The sequence below is a fragment of the Athene noctua genome, chromosome 24 (assembly GCF_965140245.1).
Source record: "Athene noctua chromosome 24, bAthNoc1.hap1.1, whole genome shotgun sequence".
NCBI classification, from domain to species: domain Eukaryota; kingdom Metazoa; phylum Chordata; class Aves; order Strigiformes; family Strigidae; genus Athene; species Athene noctua.
Window position 1 is genome coordinate 4526010 of NC_134060.1, and position 19096 is coordinate 4545105.

At 47.5% G+C, this 19096-nt stretch overlaps 1 protein-coding gene across 4 annotated transcripts in view; it reads left to right on the plus strand.

Annotated features, from left to right (window-relative positions):
• The window catches only part of ARID1A (AT-rich interaction domain 1A), a 61979-nt gene extending 43856 nt beyond the window's left edge, over positions 1-18123 (plus strand). For 2 of the 4 annotated variants that reach the window (XM_074926403.1, XM_074926404.1), the window contains 14 exons: positions 116-283; positions 908-1223; positions 2604-2749; positions 2838-2947; positions 5380-5589; positions 6146-6353; positions 10133-10265; positions 10641-10813; positions 10949-11099; positions 11252-11383; positions 11494-11590; positions 13019-13892; positions 14194-14324; positions 15172-18123. In XM_074926403.1, coding sequence (XP_074782504.1) covers positions 116-283; positions 908-1223; positions 2604-2749; positions 2838-2947; positions 5380-5589; positions 6146-6353; positions 10133-10265; positions 10641-10813; positions 10949-11099; positions 11252-11383; positions 11494-11590; positions 13019-13892; positions 14194-14324; positions 15172-16896 — 4574 coding nt within the window. In that variant the 3' untranslated portion in view covers positions 16897-18123. The remainder of the gene's footprint in view (positions 1-115; positions 284-907; positions 1224-2603; positions 2750-2837; positions 2948-5379; positions 5590-6145; positions 6354-10132; positions 10266-10640; positions 10814-10948; positions 11100-11251; positions 11384-11493; positions 11591-13018; positions 13893-14193; positions 14325-15171) is intronic. The other 2 variants (XM_074926406.1, XM_074926405.1) reach the window with 2 other exon arrangements.
• Positions 18124-19096: the final 973 nt, after the last annotated feature.

Sequence of the window (19096 nt, forward strand, 5' to 3'; positions counted from 1 at the left end):
AAGGATTTTGTTAGTGGGTCCAGGGTTGTTGTTACTGAAGAACACGTGTGTCCAGTGGCACCTCTGGATACTTTGCACTAATAATTGTCTGCTCCACTCACTGGGTAACCTCCAGGTTACATGCAGAGGAACCCTCAGATGCCCCAGTACAGCTCACCCCAGCCTGGCTCAGCCTTATCTCCCCGTCAGTCTTCTGGAGGACAGATGCACGCTGGAATGGGGCCATACCAGCAGAACTCCATGGGAAGCTACGGACCCCAGGGTGGGCAGTACGGGCCTCAAGGTGAGGCATGGTGGCTTCTCGAGGTGGGAACTGAGCTCAGCAAATAGAAAAGGCCGCTCTCTTATTGTAACATCTTGTCTTTGAGAAACTGTTTTTATTTGTCCCCTCTTAATGTGTGGGTAATACCGAACAGTGTGCTCCTTAGGAGCTGGAAGGAACTGTGCTTTGTTTGTGATGAGATTGAACAAATATGTTGCTTTCAGGGCTAGTTGTGCTTCTAAACGTAGGATCCTTCCTCCTCGTTTAAAAAGATGTAGGTTGTGCATCCAGTGTAACAGAGAAGAAGGGTCATTTCTCTTTGGAGAGGAAGAAATTGTGTGTTCTATGTTTTGGAAAGGGTTAAGTGAGTTTTTTACATCCTGTCCTGGACCATTTAGCTCAGTCTGCTCGGTTGAGGTTTGGGAGAGTTTCAGGCAGCTTTTGAATCGATGTTGTTACTTGGCTGTGTCAAAACACATTTTATGTGGCTTATATCCAAGTACTTTGACTTTTTGTTGAGGTGTTAACACTCCCCCTCATCTCTGTTAGTAATCTTTAAATATTTGCTGATAGAAAATTTTTTATGGTGATTCATAAACTAACTAGTTGAATGATGTTGTCTTCCCCTCTTTTTTATCCCTTCAGGAGGTTATCCCAGGCAGCCAAACTACAACGCTATGTCCAACGCCAACTACCCCAGTCCGGGAATGGGAGGAAGCATGAACCCCATGGGAGCAGGGAGCCAGATGCACGGGCAGACTGGTGTGCCACCCTACAGCGGCCTTCCTCCGGGGAGGATGAGCCATGCCACCATGGGGAACAGACCTTACGGACCCAACATGGCGAATATGCCACCTCAGGTGGGGACGGGGATGTGCCCCCCCCCCGGCGGCATGAATCGCAAAGCACAAGAGGCGGCTGCTGCTGCCATGCACGCTGCTGCCAACTCCATCCAGAACAGGTGAGGAAGGAGATTTCCCCTGTTCCCCTGCTCTCTGTTAACGTCCCTTCCCTAGGTCAGATCTAGGTGTCAGAGCTGCGGATGGAATAACCTGGATTTAGGTGAAGGTTCACTTCCTTGAAGGTTTCGCCCTTCGTGGAGACTTCTCCTTCAAACTTAAGCATTAAAAAAGGAAGAGCATAAAGCTCGGACAAGCAGTGTGTTGGAATACATCCTTCACAGAATCAACTAAGTTGGAAAGGACCTTGAAGATCATCTAGTCCAACCGTTCACCCAGCACTGACAGTTTCCAACTACACCATGTCCTTAAGCGCTAAGTCGACCCTAATGACATGCTTAGGGAATTTTTAATATTCATAGGTGAAATCCATTGAACTCAGAGATCCCTTCAGTTGTTTTCACTTTCTGGTTGTCTTTGGTTACATGAGTGACTTAAAAGACACTGCCTGTGTGGGAAAGCCCATAAATCTGCCAGACAGCCATCCAGCTGCATTTGTCTGAACCAAGGCATTACTTGTCCACTGTAATGAACTTCTTCCTTTTAGGGCCTTGATGAGCAGCTGTGGGAAAGGGAGCTGGAATTCAGCACTGAACTTTGCAACTATTTTCTACGTGTGGGTTTTTTGGGTTTTTTTATTGCACATTTCGGAGGAGGTATTTGTGGCCTACCAGAACGCTGTGAGAGCCATGAACTTACAAATTGGGTTCCCCCAGTAAAGCTGTTTGATACATTTGTTGTCTGACTGGGTATTGTGCTCTTTATCCTGACGTAAGGGCTGCTTCTGCAATCTACTGTCTGATGTTACCTATGGCTGCCAAGAGGTCAAGTTCCCAAACACCAATAAAGGCATCAAAGCGTGTCTCTTTCAGTAACAAGTTTGAGTGACAGTTATGTATGAGGTTTTCTGATACATGTAAAATAATGTAGCTTGTATGGGTAACAAAAAGGAAAGAAGTAAAGAAAAATCATTAAATGTGGCTGGAGCACTACACTATTCATCTCTACAAATAACATATTCTCACTTAAATGCCCAGGGCTGCAGGATTTGTGGTCTGTTCTTCCCTATAAAGGCAACTTAACAACTGAAATGAAGTTCAGTCTGGGGATGTAGTAGACCAAGATTAAGGGTGAAAATGTTCAGAACTTGAAGTCGCTCTTTCGTAATGGTTTGCATCCCCTTTTGAGAATGAGACTTAGGCTCCAGGGTAGCAAAGCTTTAAAAGAGCACCTGATCTTTGGTCTTTGGAAAAGGGAGCTGGAGAAGGTCACTTCTCTGCTTCCTGTGTAGAAGGTTTCTTTTAGCAGACCTGCTTCCTTAGAACAAGATCTTTATGCTGAGTATTTGGAGTAAGTGTCTGTTTCTTCCTTGCCTTCTCTAGGCCTCCTGGTTATCCCAACATGAATCAAGGAGGAATGATGGGCACTGGACCTCCGTATGGGCAGGGAATTAACAGCATGGCTGGCATGATCAACCCCCAGGGCCCACCCTACCCAATGGGGGGGAACATGGCTAACAACTCTGCGGGTAAGCCAGTGCTGACTGTTAGGCATTTCATTGATTTCACTGTACTGGATTGAAAAATCAAGTGTTAAAGATTTTTTTAACTTCCTAGGGATGGCAGCAAGCCCTGAAATGATGGGTCTTGGGGACGTCAAATTAACACCTGCAACTAAAATGAATAATAAGGCAGATGGGACGCCAAAAGCGGAATCCAAGTCAAAGGTAAAATGTTTTGGGTTTTGTTTGTAATGACTCCCATCCTTTTCAGCATCCAGGGAAATAAACCCACTGCATGTTAACAGATTAAACAGCGGATCTGCGTAGTTTAAGTGTGGTTCCTGAGAGATACCTGATTTGATTTGTCCCCCTCACCCTGAACAGACTTCTCATTAGCATCTCTGTCCTTGTAGTATGTGATCTGACTGCTGATTGTGACCATGGTTCTAACTCAGGAGTGTGGCGAGTGGGATAGACTCTGTTAGGCTGTGTTATGTTTTGGAGCGTAATTAAAGCAGCAAGTGTCTCGAAACACATGTGTGTGTGTGTGCTTTAGAGCAGGCTCTGGTTACACTTGCAGTAAACCGTGAAATACCCACTTATATTAATAACAGTATTCTTGAGGAGCCTGAACTCTGCCATCCACTACAGAGACCCACTAGTCCTCAGGCCAGGAAAGGGACTTCTCCATCAGCATTCACCTGTCCTTCCCCATTTGACCCACGAGTTCAAGCCTCCATCTAGAATTTCTAACAGACGCCTGGCACACCTTATTTATAGGTTCTCGTTTCAGTTGTGGGCTAGTCTTGCCTTTATTAACTGGGGAGAAGGTACCTGAGCAGATGCACCTTTTGAGTCAGCTTTATCCAAGTCCCCAGAGCCTATGAATAGCTAATTAGACTGTTGCTTGAATCAGAAGTGTAAAGGTAAAGACCATGGAGCTCCATGTAAGGAAATTCAACGTGAATTATGCTTGATGTGTCCAGCTCTGGCTGTGCTTGAACTGTGCCAGTGGTTCCAAGAGGTTCTTCAGGATTTAACAGGAAAATTCAAACAATTGAGGGGTTTACTTCTGGCATTTGTAAACTGTTCAAAAGTGAAGGGGAGCGTTTCCCAATCCTTTGGAAGTAATCAATTTCACTTGCAAAGCAATTTAGTATTAGGAATTATCACCTGCCACAGTGAAACTGCCAAAAGAAGTGTAAACAAACCTGAGTTGTGTTTGGGGTGTAGGCTTGAAGCTACTCAGTTATCACCTCTCAGCTGGGAGGTGGTACACTAAAGTGTTACAGTTGTTTCACAAACAAGCCTCTTACTAATCCTGAATTAAAGCCAGAAGAGGGAGGCAAACAAGTTCTTCAGGGAGTGTTTTTCTTTGCATTACTGCCACCAGTTTCAAAGGAACCACCAAAAGCAGTTTCTGAGCCCATAGCCTCCTCTTTTGCTACTTGAAGGAGAACAAACGTTCTGCAAGTTTGATCCCTGTACCACCAGCAGTCTGTGAGAGGATTCAGAAGATCTCTCGTGTTCTGGCATCTGTCTCTCTACGTACGAAAACCAAGGACTTGAATGCTCTTGGGCTAGGAGATGCCAGAAGCTACAAATAAGGGTTGTTCTGTCTTCCTGGTCTGTGCTGTTCAAGGATCATCTCATGTGCTAATGAATACACTCAGTCTTGTGTGTAAGGATTCATCTAGAACACCATCAGATTTGAAGTTCACTTCTACTTTGGAAGTTCATTTTTAAGCAAGCCTTTGGAATGCCAAAACCATTTCTGCCTTTACTCCAAGTGTATGTGATCCAGGCGGTGAAAGACAAAATAACATGCTCACGCACTGTGTCTAAAGACTTGGAGGAAGCAAGGCAGGATGCAGGACCAGAGGTTTTACCTCTAAATAGAGACTAGGTCAGTTCAGGGAAATGGATGTTTAGGAACTAGTGTGTGATACTCATACTCCATAACACTTGTATTCCAAATCCCTGTGACACCTTTCCATCAGTCTTTCTGGATCCTTATATGCCAGTGAGAGCAAACCAGTATGGGAGCTTAAGTCATACCTGGGTAGCAGATTTCTGCACTTCGGTCAGTGAATAGGCAAGGGAAGAGAGATCTTTGTGGGGGACCTCTCACCCACAGTTGTCAAACTAGTACCTCTAATCTTTATTTTTCTTTGAGGCCTCTTTATTCCTTTGCAGTGTTTAGTGTCAGCTGAACTTGGCATGGACCACTTAGGTGAGAGAAGAGACTAACCTGAGGGCAATATTCACCCTGGGAGAGTGCAGTAGCCACGGAGAATCCCATTTGCAGTTGAATTTAGATGTTTTCTTATCTATTTAGCAAATGAGCCTACAAAGGATGTCTCAGAGAGACTGCTCTCTGCAAAGTGTCCTTGGTTTGGTTTCTGTAGCATTCCTGAAACCTTTCACTTTTTAAAAATAGATATTCTGTGAATTCCATGAGTAGCAGCTGGTTTTGTGATACTTTTGTCAATACTTACTTGATGTTGATCTGAGACAAGTATAGGTCTAATAAAAATCTGTTCTCAATATAACAGCAGAACTTTGAACTCTTACCTGAGTGCTTTTTTGAAACCATCTTAGATGTGAACTAGCTGCTTTTGTGCTGCTCAGTCCTGATATCTCTTTCCTTCTCCTAGAAGTCCAGTTCCTCTACTACAACCAATGAGAAGATCACCAAACTCTATGAGCTGGGTGGTGAGCCCGAGAGGAAGATCTGGGTAGATCGTTACCTGGCCTTTACTGAGGAGAAGGCCATGGGCATGACAAATCTCCCAGCAGTAGGCAGGAAACCCTTGGACCTTTACCGGCTCTACATCTCAGTGAAGGAGATTGGAGGATTGACTCAGGTGAGTGTCCAGCAGCTGCTGTGGTGACTGGGTGTTTGTGTTCAGAGCTGCCCACTCTTTGGCAGTCACAAGCCAATGGGCAACACAATTCACAGTTAGCTTCGTAGTTAGATGTAAGCCATGACTTTCCATTTAGCTCTGTTTATTTTCTTTTTATTTTTTTTAAATAATACTTACAAAACTCAGCATCCTTTAAATAAGCCAAATGTCTGCTCTCCCATTGCCTGATTGAGAACAGTCTTCAGTGAGATTCAAGTGTTTTATTTCCCTGCTTTGTCCAGTGCAAAGATCAGTGACACTGTCTTCATCTTTGCAACTGGCTGTCAGGTGACCTCATGAGTAATTTGATTTGCAATATGTCCCTGTTTGAAAAGTTTTCTGTAAGTGAGGAAGAGAGTTTACTAGTTTGGGGTTTTGAACACAACTGTATCTGCTCTGCTTAGCCCTTGCTACATCCTTTGTGTTAGCTGGGAAGTGTTGATTTCTCCCCAGAAAGTTTCTTGGAGGAGAAGTAGCTGGGATTTTTGAGTTTAGAGCCTCTTGTTTGGTTGTGCAGGTCAACAAAAACAAGAAATGGCGTGAGTTAGCCACAAATCTCAATGTGGGCACGTCCAGCAGTGCAGCTAGTTCTTTGAAGAAGCAGTACATCCAGTGTCTCTATGCCTTTGAGTGCAAGATTGAGCGAGGTGAAGACCCCCCTCCAGATATCTTTGCAGCTGCTGATTCAAAGAAGTCTCAGACTAAGATACAGCCTCCATCTCCAGGTGAGTTTAGATGCTGGTTTAAGGTGTGCAATGAATGTTTGAACCTGAGGATCTCGGGCACTGTACGCCTGACTCCACATGCTGTGGGCCAGACTGGTTCCAAACTTCTCCATAGCTGCCATCTCTGTTTCTAATTCAATGTTCTCTGGTTGTGGAGATGAAATACTTTTGTAATGTGGGACTGAATGATACTGGGAGTAGGTCAAGCTTCGTGGGATAGTTCAGATTTTGTGTCCTATCTCTGTGCTAACTTTTAAGAAAATGGAGAACCTAAAAACATATACATACCTACATACACACACCTCTATGCTTACTGGTACATCACTGCCTTACGTGAGAATCTGGTGGAGAGAGAAGTCTGGAGTGATCCCTTCAAGGTGATCTCTGCATGTCCTAACAGCAGCCCCTGTTATTGCTACTTAGCTTTAGGAACTTGCATAGCCAAAACTTTTCTAGCAAGTGCTACCTTCTGGGAATAATGCTTGATGTGGGTATGCGCTCCTCATCCTCATGAATTACTTAGTCCTCACTGTCTCCTGCTGAAGACAGAAATTTCTGAGGCTTTGTGCACATTGTAAGCCTATTACAAGTTGGATGCTCTAGAAATCGAGCCCTTTAAAGTGGACTTCTGCTGTTGTAATGGGGTGCTCCAGTTTCTAAATATTTAAGTATAGTGTTCAATTCAGATTTGTTAAACTGAAAAAGAGAAGACGTCCAGGCTAGTAGTGAGTGCACGCTCTACTCTTTAGTCTTCAGAAAGTCTGATTGTTTCTGTTTCATTTGCCTTGAGTTCATTGCTTGAATTGCTGCTGAAGTTGCCAACCCTTTAAGCTTCAATTTTCCAGTTTGTCTTATAAGTAAAACCTTCAGATGCTTTTTGTAGTCAAGAGCCTGTTCGTGTAGGTAAAATAAAAATTTTGTCTGCTTTCACGTTCCCGTAACATTTGCAAAAATTGTCTTTTTGATTCTGAAACCTGACATCATTGTCTAGGTCCTGAGGAGTGGAATAGTGAACCCTTTTTTGATTGTACTGCAGTTGTGTCTCAGCCTTGCTAAGCCCTTGATTAACACTGTGCTTGTCCGAATATTCTGTTGGCAACTACATTCATCTATCCTCTCGATTACAGAGTGTTGTTTTTTTAAAGAACTAAATCATTTCTTTTTCACTAGTCAGGAAACTGTCCCAGTGTAGCTTCAACCTTGGTGTGTTCTGCGAGATAAAGCAACTTTTGTATCATTAGACTAAACTTCTGTCTAAAGTGGTGTCTGAGTTCTGCTTAAACTAGACCACAAATCCATCCCCGCTTTGTTTCCAAAGCCTCTTTCTTGTCCCCCTGAGATATTCGACAGTGGAACAAAGATGTTAAGAGCATTTGGAGTTTATTTGGAGAGGGTTGAGACTTTTAGGAGGCCACTTAAAACTTGAAGCACTAGGTGCCTGTCAGAATGGATTAGATGGTGCATCAATTTTTATTCTGGTTTAGCTAATACGGTGGTATGTGCAGGTGGTGAGGCTGCCTTCTGGGCTGCGGTACGGGTGATCTCTTGCTTCAGCACATCAGCAGTAGGAATTTGCAGTGCTGCTGTCCCAACCTCTGCACGTTTGTGCAGCTCTGTTGACTCAGTCCCCAGGTTTGATGTGTGCTGCGAGAGGACTGTGCTGTAGTTCCTGCTTAAACTCTTCTTTCCACTTCTCTTACTCCAGACTCCTGCAACTAGGAATATGCAGAGGCAGCACTGAAGCATGGTTGGTCCCTCTGATCCTTTAAGCCCTATCACTCAGCGTGTTCGTGCTCCTCTTTCACTTTGCTTTTCTTCCTCTCTCCTGCTCCTCTGGCTCGGCAGGAGCTGAGGGTGTAGGGCACAACACAAATCGCTCGCTCAGCTCCAGGCTGAAGAGCCTTAGAGCAGCAGCATCGAGTCCCAGGGGGCACTACTGTTCCAGGGCCTTGCTGCGGCCCCTCCAGACCTGCACACACTTGCCTGCCTCCCACTGAATCGTCCTTATGGAGAATAACTTCCCTGTTTGAAAAGCGAGTGGACAACAGCGGGGCGTTTCGGAGTCCCATCATTTGGATGAAGGGCTCTGTCATCCCATGCAGACACACATGCTTTGCTGTCCTTGCAGACTTTACAACCTGTTGGTGTTGGCTTATGCTTCCTTTTGGCCTGTTCTGTCAAATTATCTACTGCATAACTTTGTGAATGATGAGGATTGTGCTGTTCAATCCTTCATTACCCACTTCTTGTCTGCAGAGCATCTAAAGGCCTTGCAGGACAGTCATCTAGGTATAGCCCTTGGTACTGGAGCTGTTTTCCACTCTGTGCATTCATAACCCTCAAAACCCAAGAGTGTTTACACAAGGGCCTTGGCTGGACAGGCTGGGCATTGCCTCGTGGGCACTGGGCACGGGTTTCCTGCACAAACCTCCTTGGGTTCCTGCTCGCAGACTGCAGCGTGTCCCTGGGGAGGCGTAATCAGTCTGCTGTTGGGTTTTAATTCCCAGAGCATGGAACTGGCCCGGCTCCAACTGTGTGTAAATTTGTGAGTGGGAGGGACGGCAGGGGGTGGGGACAAACACCAAATGGCAGCGACGCAGGGAATGTCTCGAGGCCTCTTCCTGCCGGTGCCAGCATTACAAACGGCGAATTCCTGGGGGAAGCGAGTGGAGCTGAACCGCCGCTGACGAGGGAAGGAGAGCGGCGGGGAGGGCCCATGAATGAAACTCCCTGCTGAGCTTGCCTCTGCCCTTCCTTCTCCCGAGACCTCCCCGGGCTGGGAAGGAGTCACGGAGAAGAGGACAGGGTGCCAGGAAGGTGGGGTGTAAACAAACATGCCCTGGATGTGACCTCGGAGGATTTTAATGAATAGCTGAAATGACTCATCAACCAGCAGGGCTGAAGCTGAGGGATATCGGGTGCTGGGGATGGTAACTAATGGAAACATTAATTAAGAGTTCAGCTCTTGCCAGCTGTGAGGAGCATATGAACCTGAGAGCTGACACTGTCACAGCGATCCAGGGGCAGAGGAGAGCTCCTAGAGCTCACGGCACAGCTGGATTACACATGGGCCTGAGATTTTTGATGAAAGCTTACTGTAGCATAAAACAACCCGTACAGAGCCAGGGAACTTGCTGGACGGGTTTTGTCATTCAGTGAAAGATCCGGCATCTCCAGCATTCCCTGTTCCAGGAATCCTTGGGAGTGGTGCTTGAATTAACCTGCATGAATTAACCCCTCTCGAAGGGCAGAGCAGACAGAGGAGCCTTGTTCAGTGTTACTTGGTGACTTCAGCTGACGTCCTGAAGCTTCCATCACTAGAAAAATTGTGAGACTTCCAAGAGAGAGGGTTCAAACCCACCTTCTTTCTGGGTAGAAAGAGTGTGAGGGTGCTGGGTCAGTGGTTGTCTATTGGCAAGAAGCACCGTGTTCCCTGCCGCGTGGTGTGCTGTAGAGCCTCAACCTTTGAAGCTGGATAGTTTGGGCAACATAACACAGTGCCGGCACAGTGTGGAAAAGGGAATGTGGTTAAGAATCAAGGCATGATGATGAAAACGAACACGCCCTCTCAGCTTTAGATTACTGTACATGGTTCATCTGGGAAGTCTGGCCCGGTATGTCCTGGAAATGTTGAGCTCCTTGTACTTTTTTGGCCATATTTCATCTGTCTCTTTCTTGAAGGACTCTTCGCTCTCTGTTCTTGAGGCTGATGTTCTGGGAGGTTCTGGGTTGCATCTGTAGGGTGCAAAGCTGCTCACCCCACATTTCTGTTCTTGCAGCGGGTTCAGGCTCAATGCAGGGTCCTCAGACACCTCAGTCCACCAGCAGCTCTATGGCAGAAGGAGGAGACTTGAAGCCACCAACTCCAGCATCTACGCCACACAGTCAGATGCCCCCTCTGCCAGGCATCAGGTATGAAACCATCACACCCTCTTCCACTACGCTGGGTGTGAGATGTGACCGTGAGGTCGCTTCTGGGTCAGTCCTGCAGGTGGCTGGAGACTCGGGTACCTGTTTTTGTGGGGCTCCGAGGCGTTGCTCCTCTGTTAACGGCTCACAGCAACGTTGTTGACTCTGCGTCTGTGTGTGAATAGTCATTACTTTGGGATTGGGTCTGAGGACAGTATTGTAGAAGGGCAGTTCTTTGTGCCTCTGTTGGAGGAGCATGACTGTAGTCCTTGTAGGGTATAACATCACCTGAGAGGGAACATATGGGGAACAGTATCCTGAGGAGTGTCATGGGCCTCTGTAATTCTGTGTTTGTGTGCTTTTTTTATTTTGAATCAGGAGTAACTCAGTGGGCCTTCAGGATGCCTTTGCAGATGGTAGTGATCCTACGTTCCAGAAACGGAACTCCATGACTCCAAATCCAGGGTACCAGCCCAGCATGAATACCTCCGACATGATGGGTCGCATGTCTTATGAGCCAAATAAAGATCCTTACAGCAGTATGAGGAAAGGTGAGGAAGTCCTTGAGTGCTAATCCCTGTGTCTGGCTGTATGCTGGGATGTGCTGTAGGAGACCTCCTGCTTGCCCTCCTTCCTTTCTAAAGCAGAGGTAGACGTGTTTATTGGTCCTTCTTTCACTATTTCAGCTCCAGGAAGCGATCCCTTCATGTCCTCAGGGCAGGGCCCCAACAGTGGTATGGGTGACCCTTACAATCGTGCTGCAGGTCCAGGGATGGGTAACATGGCCATGGGGCAGCGGCAACACTACTCCTACGGAGGTCCTTACGACAGAGTGAGGTGGGTACTCGAACCCGGCGAGATCCTGAGTTGTGCGACTCATGTGAAATAATTATTTCACTACTGTGACTCTGATGATCGTCCTTTTCCCTTTGAGGAGCAAGGGTGAACTTAAGTGGATGTGTGGGGTTTTTCTCTTTGTTTCCATTTAGGACGGAGCCCGGCATGGGACCTGAGGGCAATTTAGCAACCGGAACTCCGCAGCCAAACATCATGCCTTCCACCCCTGAATCGGGGATGTACTCTCCCAGCCGCTACCCGCAGCAGCAGCAGCAGCAGCAAAGGTCTGTGCGGGGTGTTGCCACAAACAGCTCTGCCCGGTTAGAGAGCTCTGAGACTGTGAAAGTGAAGCATGCATCTGATCAGACCAGTAACGCATCTGTTTCTTCTCCAGACATGATTCCTATGGCAATCAGTTCTCCACTCAAGGCACATCCTCGGGCAGCCCCTTCCCTAGCCAGCAAACTACCATGTATCAACAGCAACAGCAGGTAAATTATCAAAAAGTTTGATTTGTTCGAGTGAGAGAAGAGTTTTATCTGTGAAATTTGTGGAGAAGAGAGGACGCAAATACTTTGGGCTGTGTGTTTGCCTTACGAACGTGTAGAATTAATTTTTTTTCCCAGTTTACAAATAGTTGAAATCAGTTTTGATTAGTGTTTCCAGTGTTGTGTTAGCAAAACAATGTTCTGAGAACAGAGGCTGTGTAGTTTGCAGACATGCGTGCTCTGGTCAGGCAGCAGATCAGGAAGCTTTATTGGGCTTCTCTGCCCCTCTGGAACTTTCTGACTCCCATCATGTTTCTGTAACGCTTTTGGTCCAAGTGATCAGATGAGTTTGTTTGGGGAAGTCCTTGGTCGTTCCGGGGAGCTCTTTCAGGTGGATCCTTCTGCACAACCCAGGGCTTTTTCTGCCTTTGCCTTACTGAGCCTGCAGATAAAGGCTTCAGACCTGCCTCCACTCCTCCGTTGCCCCACTGCCTCCTACTTGCTGTTCTCAGAAACATCAGGTTTGTTTCAGGACAGAGTTTGAATGAACATCTATCTCTTTCCATAATCCTTATGTATGATTTGCTCTTTGTATCAGTGCCAGGACCCATAATGTTTTGCTGATAATTTTGAGTCCTCTGGTTTAGGAGAGTATAGAGAGGGCACTCGCTGAGCTGTGCTAAGAATAATTCCAACTGCTCTGCAGTTTGGCTCTGCAACCAGAGCCACGGGGCACTGAGCCAAGAGTTCGAGTTACTCTGGTACTCGTCATCTTTAAAGCCCTAGAGTTCCATCTGAAACCAGTCATGACCGTGGAGCTTTTGAGTAGACTGTATAGCAGCTAGAGCATAGACCCTTGGAGTCAAGAGAGAGCTTGGATTTTAATTTTGTCTTGGCACTTGACTGTTTTCTCCATTTGCACTTAGAAGAAGAAGGAGGGGGACTAGTTCTTGCTCCTTTCAGAGATGTGTTTTGCAATCTACAGGAAAGGAAGAAGCAGGAAGTCCAAGAGTTTTTCATTTAGCTTGTTTGATGCTTTAGCAGAAACCTCCGTTTTCCAGGAAATAGAAGAGAAATAGGGCCTGATAAAATTCCTGGATATGAAAGGAAACAACCACCTGTGCACAGTTTGGTTTGTGGTGAAAGTATAGTAGAGCTGAGTCTTTTCTACAGGAAAGTCCTTTCTGTGGGCAGACTTCTGCCCCCGAGGCATCCTTGTAGGATCCACAAGGAAACTAGCCAGCCAGCCACAAGGAATTGGTCTTGGCTTGCGAAACTGAAAGACAGATCCAGCTTCACGCTGGATACGGGCAATGATGAGACAAGTCTTGCCCTCTTACAGGACGTGCCGTGGGGCACGTCCTCTGCCTCCGAGTAGGTTTGGGTTGCTTGTTCCCAAGTGGATGATAATCTCCTGTATTTTCCCTGTAGAATTACAAGCGACCAATGGACGGCAGCTACGGCCCGCCTGCCAAGCGACACGAAGGGGAGATGTACAACGTACCGTACAGCACCGGGCAGGGGCAGACGCAGCAGCAGCTGCCTCCAGCGCAGACCCAGCAACCGAGCCAGCAGCAAAGTGCACAGCCGTCTCCCCAGCAGGACCTGTATAACCAGTATGGGAGTACATACCCTGCTGCTGACCGCCGGTCTGCCGCGGGGCCGCAGAACCAGTTCCCATTCCAATTTGGCAGAGACAGGGTCTCGGCTCCCCCAGGCTCCAATGCTCAACAAAACCTGCCTCCTCAGATGATGGGTGGTCCCATACAGTCTGCTCCAGAGGGCCCGCAGCAAGGTGCCATGTGGCAGGGCCGCAACGAAATAGGGTACAGCTACCCGAACCGGCAGAGCACCGGCTCTGCGCCCCAGGGGCCTGCTTATCACGGAGTGACTCGAACGGATGAAATCCTGCATTCAGACCAGAGGGTCAACCACGAGGGACCGTGGCCTTCCCACGGGAACCGGCAACCTCCTTATGGTCCCTCTGCCCCCGTGCCCCCAATGACTAGGCCCCCCCAGTCTAACTACCAGGCCCCCCCTAGCATGCAGAATCACATTCCTCAGGTATCCAGCCCAGCACCTCTGCCCAGACCTCTGGAGAATCGCACTTCTCCTAGTAAATCTCCATTCCTGCACTCGGGGATAAAAATGCAGAAGGCAGGCCCGCCAGTCCCTGCCTCGCATATAACACCAGCAGCTGTCCAGCCTCCCATGATCCGACGAGACATCACCTTCCCTCCGGGATCAGTAGAAGCTACGCAACCTGTGTTGAAGCAGAGGAGACGGCTGACAGCAAAAGATATTGGTAAGAGGAAATTCCTGCTTTTCTGCTTGTGCCTGTCGAGGGGATGGGTGCTGCTGCTACCCCTTGGTACAGTGCTGCCAAGTGGCGGGGCTCTGCTGGCTTTGTAGGAATTATATTTTTGCAGACTAATGGTGTTTTTAGACATCATTTTGACATTGCCTGCGGAGAGATTGCTGGTACATACAGTCTGTACATCATCTTAAACAGGCTCTGCCCTTCATGGATCCAAAAAGCAGGATCAAGTGTCGTCTTTTTGTTTTTAAACTCCAGGAGCTGGAAGTATCATGTGTTTATGTTACAGGAACTCCTGAAGCCTGGAGAGTGATGATGTCTCTGAAGTCCGGGCTGCTAGCTGAAAGTACGTGGGCCTTAGATACCATAAACATCCTGCTCTATGATGACAACAGCATAATGACCTTCAACCTCAGCCAGGTGGGTGCAGATGCTCTCTGATGCAGGTCTTTGAAGTGCTAATTCTGTAGGGTTTTCTGTCAGCGAGATAACAACGAGCAGCTCGTGCCCTCATAGGGCCGGACTCCCAGATGTCCCTGTACCCGCAGAGCAGGCCAGGTCGGAAGAGAGCGTGGGGTCTCGGTAGCTGTGTGCTCGTTACTCACTGGCCCCTGTAATTTGTACGTTTGTTGGTGTGCAGGCTTGTGCGTTATCCTCCCTGGTGGGATGTATTGTCTCAGGGACAGAGGAAGTGAACAATAGTGGGGAGGCCATAACACATTTTACAGGGAGAGGGCTACGAAGGGCTCGAGGGCGCTTGCATTTTCGGGTGTTGGTGGTGTTCCTTCACCTCTGGCTCTGTCTTTCCCCGGGACAGCATGTGGTCAGGCTGGGGTGCCAACCCGGAGGCCCAGCCTTCCTAAGTTAGTTGCCACGTGCCTCTGTGGCTGTTGTAAAAACTGCTCAGCAATACTGTAAAGGTCATTCTGCTTAGCACTGCCCTTCACCTCTCTGTGTATTAACCAGAGGGGAGGTACAACCAAGAGCATGTGTGTGTGTGTGCACGGGTACATGTGTGAGGAGGGGGTGCAGCTTGGGTACCAACAGTCAGTGTCTGGTTTTGTCTTTCTTCCTCTTCTCAGAGGACAGAAAGCTCTCTTCTGTGAACAGTTCCTTGCCAGCATGAAAAGAACCCGTTAATTAACAGCACTGCTTAAATTCTTAGCCCCTTACACCCTGCTTTCCCAGTTGCTCATGTTGGCCTAAGTTGTTTTCTGATCGCTGTTCCCTTCCTTCCTTCCCCTCCCGTTTTTCTCCTCCCCTGTAGCTGCCAGGCTTGCTGGAACTCTTGGTGGAGTATTTCCGGCGCTGCCTGATTGAGATCTTTGGAATCCTGAAGGAATACGAGGTCGGAGACCCAGGGCAAAGAACACTATTAGATCCCGACAGGTTCTGCAAATCTTCAGCTTCCTCTCATGAAGAAGGGGAGGAGGATGATGAACCACGGAGCCTGAACTGTGAGGGGGAAGAAGAGGATGAGGAAGAGGAGGAGGCTGCATTTTCGAGCAAGGACAAAGTACCTCTGGAGAGCAGTGAGGAGAAACTAGTTAGTAAATTTGACAAGCTTCCCATCAAGGTCGTGCAGAAAAACGACCCGTTTGTGGTAGATTACTCAGACAAGTTGGGGCGAGTGCAGGAGTTCGAAAGCGGGCTGCTGCACTGGCGGATCGGCGGCGGAGATACCACCGAGCACATTCAGACCCACTTTGAGAGCAAGACGGAGCTACCTTTGACTCATAAACGAGCTTCCTGCAACTCTGTCTTGAGGAAACGTTCAGCGGCTGAGAGCAATCTGAGTGCTAGGGAAGGAGAGACTCCTCCATCCGACAGCTCCTCAGAGAAGAGGATAACTGCCACCATGGACGACATGCTTTCGGCACGTCCGGGCTCCCTGGCAGGGGAGGAGGAAGAGGTCAAAGCTTTGGAAACAGCGAAGGAAAGCAGCAAGTTTCCCTTTGGCATTAGTCCAGCTCAGAGCCACAGAAATATAAAAATTCTGGAGGACGAACCTCACAGTAAAGACGAGACGCCCCTCTGCACCCTCCTAGACTGGCAGGACTCTCTGGCCAAGCGCTGCATCTGCGTCTCTAACATCATCAGGAGTTTATCGTTTGTGCCGGGCAATGACTTTGAAATGTCTAAACATCCCGGGCTGCTGCTGATTCTAGGGAAACTGATTCTCTTACACCACAAGCATCCAGAACGCAAACAGGCACCCCTGACCTATGAGAAAGAGGAGGAGCAGGACCAAGGGGTGAGCTGCAACAAGGTGGAGTGGTGGTGGGACTGCTTGGAGATGCTGCGTGAAAACACACTGGTCACGTTGGCCAACATTTCTGGCCAGCTGGACCTCTCCCCTTACCCAGAAAGCATCTGTTTGCCTATCCTGGATGGACTCCTCCACTGGGCAGTGTGTCCATCCGCAGAGGCCCAGGATCCCTTTCCAACACTGGGGCCCAACGCGGTCCTCTCCCCTCAGAGACTGGTTTTGGAAACACTCAGCAAACTCAGCATCCAGGACAACAATGTGGATTTGATTCTTGCAACTCCCCCCTTCAGTCGCTTGGAGAAGCTGTACAGCACCATGGTGCGGTTCCTTAGTGACAGAAAGAACCCGGTGTGTCGAGAGATGGCTGTGGTACTACTGGCCAACTTGGCACAGGGGGACAGCCTGGCAGCAAGAGCGATTGCTGTGCAGAAGGGCAGCATTGGCAACTTGCTGGGCTTCTTGGAGGACAGCCTGGCCGCCACGCAGTTCCAGCAGAGCCAGGCCGGCTTGATGCACATGCAGAACCCACCCTTTGAGTCGACGAGCGTGGACATGATGCGCCGAGCCGCTCGGGCGCTGCTCGCCCTGGCCAAGGTGGACGAGAACCACTCGGAGTTCACGTTATACGAGTCGCGGCTGTTGGACATCTCCGTGTCGCCTTTGATGAACTCTTTGGTTTCACAAGTTATTTGTGATGTACTGTTTTTAATTGGCCAGTCATGACAGCTGTGGGATCCGAGACCCTGTGTGCGTGTGCGTGAGTGGAGAACTTAGAAACTGACTGTTGCCCTTTATTTATGCAAAACCACCTCAGAATCCACTGTCTGCCCTGCGCTGTCCTGCTTCTCCCTTGGGGAAAGATGTCCCCGTTCCCTCTCCCCCTTCCCCTGCCCTTCAAATTTGTCCTGAATCCCTTATTAAAGGAGACAAAGTTCTGTCTACATAGAAGACTTTTTTTTTTTTTATTTTAACCAAAGTTACTGTCGTTTACAGTGAGTTTGGGGAAAACGACTTGCCGTGTTATCACATTGACAGGCACCACTTTCATAACTGTTTTTAATGGTAAACTCTGAAGGACAAAAGTGACTGCTGAACTCTGTGTGGTTTATCGTTGTACATTCACAATCTTGCAGGAACCAAGAAGTTACCAGTTGTGAACAGACCTTGTCCAAGGGAGGCCTGTGCAGTAGCGTGTAGAACTTCATGTACTGTACACCTTAAACTGTAAACATACTGTAATAATGTCTCACATGGAAAAAAAAAAAAAAAGACGCTGGATCAGCAGCAAGCTGTAGTTTTTAAAAATGTTTTTAGTTAATGTTGAGGAGAAAAAAAGGCTTTTCCCCCAAAGTATCATGTGTGAACCTACAACACCCTGACCTCTTTCTCTCTTCCTCCTTGATTGTATGAATAACCCTGAGATCACCTCTTAGAACTGGTTTTAACCTTTAGCTGCAGCCTGAATGCTGCCACGTGTGTATATATATATGACGTTGTACATTGCACATACCCTAAGATTCCTTGCAGTTTTGTCCCCCTCTCCCTACCCCTTTATAGTATGACGAGTTAACGAGTTGATGACCTGCAAAAGCGAGACACAATTATTTAATCTCTTGCCAGACATCCCTCCCTGGAGGATGCTGTACAGGTCTCTGTGTATAAAGTCATTGCTGTCTCAGCAGCCAATCAACTTATAGTTTATTTTTCCTGTTTTTGTTTTCTTTCTAATCGAGGTGTGAAAAAGTTCTAGGTTCAGTTGAAGTTCCTGATGAAGAAACACAATTGAGATTTTTCAGTGATGAATTCTGCATATTTGTATTTCAGACGATGTAGCTAAAAACTTGATGTAAATTCCTCCCTTTTTTCCTTTTTTGGCTTAATGAATATCATTTATTCAGTATGAAATCTTTATACTATATGTTCCACGTGTTAAGAATAAATGTACATTAAATCTTGGTAAGATGTTTGTAAGGGTTTTTTTTATTAGCAGGATGGAGAGGTGACTTCAGTGCTGTCAGGTCTTGTAGTCGTGGTGTTGTAGGTCAGCTCCTCCTTGCCAGGCAGCACGGAGACCTCAGAGGTCCTGCGTGGTACAGCAGTGGCTGAGGGTGACGAAGTCTGTTCTGTCTTGCTCTGGAGACCCTGTTGCCTTTGGTCTGGCTTTGCTGCCTCTGTTTTGGCTTGTTTCAGTGATGGAGTTTTGGCTTGGTGCTGCTTAGGCTCGGGTAGGAGCGGATTTGGAGTGTGAGGTGAGGCTGTGGCAGAGAGACACTTAGCTCACAGGGTGAGGGAGAAAGGCTGTTGCTCGGCAGGGAGGCAGTTCCCTCTCAGCTCTGTAAAATGGAAAATTTTCATTCCCCTTGCATTTTTCACATTTTCTTGGAACTGTGGTGTGGACTCTGACTTCCTTCAGAGGACGGGGTTTTCCAGCGGACAGAGCTCTGATGCCCTTCAGCAAACAGCCAAAGTTCAGGCTCTTTGTGAAAATCTGCACGTTTTTGAGGGTTAGTAAATGGGTATTTTATTTAGCCTGAAGCGTTATCCTCGAACGATAATAGAAGCAGGCTAGCTAGAACTGTACTGAGGTCATTTAAGCAAAAGAGGTAGTTAAAAAGGAAAAGCTTTTTTAAATTTAGCAAATGTAATTTTTGTTGAAGAAATCACCTCGGTTTATCCCCCTAGTCCTCTCCTAGGAAGCTTTCTGTTCCCAAACCTGTGTTCTTTAAACTTGACTTTTCTGGGAGTAATTGTGCCAGAATCAAACTGACTCTCTTCTGAAAAAGTCTGTTTACTGGCAGGAATTACAGGAGCTCTTTGCCTGGCAAAAGGAGAGTCTCCTTAAAATGGATTTCTTAAGAGGCAGGAATGGTGCTGGGCTTCCTTGGCGTTAAAAAAAATACTGAATGGAAACCAAGTTGTGACA